The following is a 3912-nucleotide window of genomic DNA, read 5'->3' on the forward strand; positions in this document are numbered from 1 at the left end:
TTTTATTGCTTTTTCTATTTTAATTCATGTTTTGATTTATATTTCAATAATTGTTTTTGTTCTTTATTTTATGAATTTGGGTGGAACGGAAGTATGACCCTCTTTCTATTTAAGTTCTTGTAAAACTTGGAAAAGCTCTTTACTTGAACAACAGGTTGAAAACATATTATCCTGAATTTCTAATTGTTTGTATTTAATGGGATACGTGACATATAATCCTCTTATTTTTGGATAATTAGGATTCTTGTAGCATATAAACTGGAATTTGATCATCACCCTCTAATTGGAATTAATTGACCAAGAAATTGGCAGTTGATGAATTTTAGAGGAGACTAGGAAGGTCTAAGGAATTAGGGTATAGTCACATATAGTTTGTCATGAATTAAATTATACATGATTAAAATAGTTGATAAGAAAAGTTAATCCAGAAAATAGACAACTCCGAAGCCTTAACTGTTTTCTTCTATATTTTATTTTCAACTTAATTACTTGCTACCTTCTGATATTTTGAAGTCACTTTTTAAACCTTTTGAACATCTCAAAACCATTTTCTGCTTGCCTAACTAAGCCAATCAATCAATTATTGTTGCTTGATCCATCAATCCTCGTGGGATCGACCCTTACTCACATAAGGTATTACTTGGTACGACCCGGTACACTTGTCGGTTAGTTTGTGGGTTGTTAAAACACCGCAGTAGACCTCACCTGTACAGTCAAAGTGACCAGTCTTATCGCTGGCGTAGAAGACCCACTAAAGTCGGTCACAGCAATGTTTGTAGGAACCAAATCATGAGGATGCTTTCCTATTTTCCTCAACATCCTTTCAGGTAGAAGACTAATCGCTGCCCCACCATCGATCAGCACCTTGTTTATTTTAAATCCATTCAGTATAGCGATGATATGAAAAGGGCATAAATGAGACATTTAGCTCTCAGTAGGCCGAGAAAAATATCCTAGCTCATCTTCAACGCGAATGAAGGAGAAAGCTCCCTCATCCTCCTGATCATAATCCTCATCTGGATTACTTTCACATTCACTGAGATATTCAGTTGGAATGATCGAGATCGTCCCCACCATGTCATCATCCCCTTCATCGAAATACTCCTCATCAACGTCAACATCCTTATTTTTGTCGACTCCAGAAGACTGAGTAGCTGTTTTGCCTTTTTTCATCTTTATAGGTGATGGAATCTCTTTAGGATAAGTCTCCCCGTCAGAAGGAAAGACAATTCGAGAATGCACAGAGTGCATTGCCCCCTTGCTTGCTTCCTTACATGTCTCTATTTGAAGTTTCTTACTTTGATTGAAACTCCTTCTTCCACCTCTTCCACTTGGGTAACCCCTGGCTCGTCTTCGATAGAAGGCATATTGATTTCGAGATGGTGCTCGATGCCCCCACTGAGGATTGTGTCGATACAGATGATCATGCCTTTGGAATTCTTGACAATTTCTAATCCACCGAACACCTATAGTCTGAGATTGACTCAAAGGTGCAGTCACATCATGCTGAGGGATCTTTGAACTAGAACCTTCCATACGTCGAATTGGCTACCTCTGGCTCGCTTGCTCTTCCCTATGAGCTAATTCTTTTTTCATCCTTTCTTTTCCAAAGATTGTGGCCGCCTCAGTATCAAAGACAGCATTACACCGAGGATATAGAGATACGTTCCGGTCTTTGATCTTTTGCTGAACCAAGAAATCCAGCAAGCCATCTCCCGTTCTGGGATAGACAAATCTCACCTGTGACTCAAAATCATCAAGAGCCACATCAAAATCATAAGACATGCCAACCATATTCACCCATAAGCAAGGTTCAACATAACTAGCATCGACTTCGAAGGGATCAACATCAACCTTCATTTCCTTCTTGCCGTCATCAAATTTCAATCATCCTTCCATGATTGCTTCTTGAATCAAATCTCTGAAATGGACACAACTGTTAGTCGAATGACTTGTTGCTTGATGAAATTTACAGTAAGGTTTTCCTTTCAAATCTTTTACGGAAAGTAAAGTTCTACCCTCAGGCAAAACTAATTGTTTATCTTTAAGCAACACATCAAAAATCTGATCAGATTTCGAGATATCAAAACTATATTTCTTCCCACTTTTAAGTTTTGAATTATTCGACTTTTCACTACTAGAAAGTTTTTTCAGTAAAGGGCAAACATACGGAAGACCTTTTTTAAGTTCAGTCAAATCAACTTCTGTTTCGAAATCAAATTCCTCCTCTGAGGATTCCATGGTTACATAGGCAACCTTTTCTTTTCGAGTAAACAGTTTACTCTTCGACCTTTGTTCATTTCTATATTTTTCTTTCTCCTTTTTCATAAGCTCGGTCTGCCAAACCTTTTTAGCCAAATGAGCTAGATCAGGAATATGCACATTAAGCAATTTCCTGCGCATATAGAATCCCAACCCCATGGTCGCTATTTTCACTATCTCACTTTCAGGTAATGTCACGTAGCATCTACTTCTAGCATTTTTGAAACGTATTAAATAATCATCGATGGTCTCACCATCTTTACGTTTTAAAGCCACTAGGTCAGTAACTGCTACATTCATTTTCCCTCGATAAAACTGAGCATGAAAAGTAGTTTCTAACTTATTCCATGTTGTGATCGAATTTGGTCTAAGATTCGAAAACCAAGTAAATGCATTCTTCGTCAATGACGAAGGAAAAAATTTCATTTTCAAATTTTCATCATTAGCTAGATTCCCGATCTCGACCAAATAACGAGTAACATGTTCAGTAGTTGATTCTCCAACTTCTGCAGCAAATTTTGTGGTTGTTTTTGGATTTTTCAACCCTCTTGGTACTTCAGCCATTTGAACTACTTAGAGAAAAGCAGACACAAAATGTGGTTGATTCATAAAACCAACATTCAGCCCAACCCGATTTAAGACCTCTTCTACAATTCTAGTGACCTGATGGCGATCACCACGCAATCCAGCTACAACATCATCAGCATTTTGACCTCGGAGAACCATGCGAGGATTTTCTCAATTTGGAATATCGTTTTCATTTTGAAAAATATTTTCCATCCCTCGTTATTTTCCCGGACATTATGCCTCTCACCTTCATCATAATCGACGATTCGAGCAATCCTCTCGACTTGTCTAGCAAGACGCTTGAATCTCGATTCATAATCAGTCATCATGGGATTCAAAATTGTAGTCATTTGCTGAGTCAATAAATTGTCCAAGTCATGGTGACTTTCCTCCTCTTGTTGTCGATATACTGCCATCGAATTCGCAGCATTCGAAGTGGAGCCCACATGATAATCGCGAGAATACTCAAAGTGTTGTTGTGAGTTTTGAACATTATTCACTCCATTTACATTCCCAAAACGGACAGGCGGCATAAAATCACCCACCAGTGGGGTATAATCAGGAGGAAGATCATAAGGGGGCCAACCAGCGGTTAATAAAAGTTGATATGGTGGCACAGGACCACGTGGACGAGTATTACGTCCAACATTCCCTGTTTGAATAGTCGTAACGACTATACTTTCAGTTCCAATTGCACCTTCCGAACGTGAAGATATGTTGGCTTGTTGCGTGGATACTGGTATGCTATCATTGGTGGACGCACCATCATTCATATTTGATAATTCATCAGCCATGTGAATGATTTTTCCACTTCGAAATCGCATACACTAAAAATTACTGGAAAAATATTTATTTGACACACTTAGATTTAAAAACTGTCCCACTGGACGTGCCAATTTGCTTTGTTGATTTTTAGCAAATCGATTGTGGTTCGATATCTAATGGTCTGGGAGCGAAACCTACTCCTCTGTGCGAGTACCAATTTTCTAGAAGTGCATCAAAGCGTCTTCAATTAGACAAATATTAAAAATAAAAATAAAAAAAAATTTGTAAATTGATAAATAAAACTTTGAAATTGAAGTT

General features: G+C 37.9%; 1 protein-coding gene across 1 annotated transcript; it reads right to left on the minus strand.

Moving 5' to 3' along the window:
• Window positions 1–1887: 1887 nt before the first annotated feature.
• LOC130966995 (uncharacterized) lies at window positions 1888–2826 on the minus strand. Its single transcript, XM_057891817.1, has one exon. The coding sequence runs from the start codon at window positions 2824–2826 to the stop codon at window positions 1888–1890; it is 939 nt and encodes a 312-aa protein (XP_057747800.1).
• Window positions 2827–3912: the final 1086 nt, after the last annotated feature.

The sequence above is a fragment of the Arachis stenosperma genome, chromosome 3 (genome assembly GCF_014773155.1).
Source record: "Arachis stenosperma cultivar V10309 chromosome 3, arast.V10309.gnm1.PFL2, whole genome shotgun sequence".
Taxonomy (NCBI): Eukaryota; Viridiplantae; Streptophyta; class Magnoliopsida; order Fabales; family Fabaceae; genus Arachis; species Arachis stenosperma.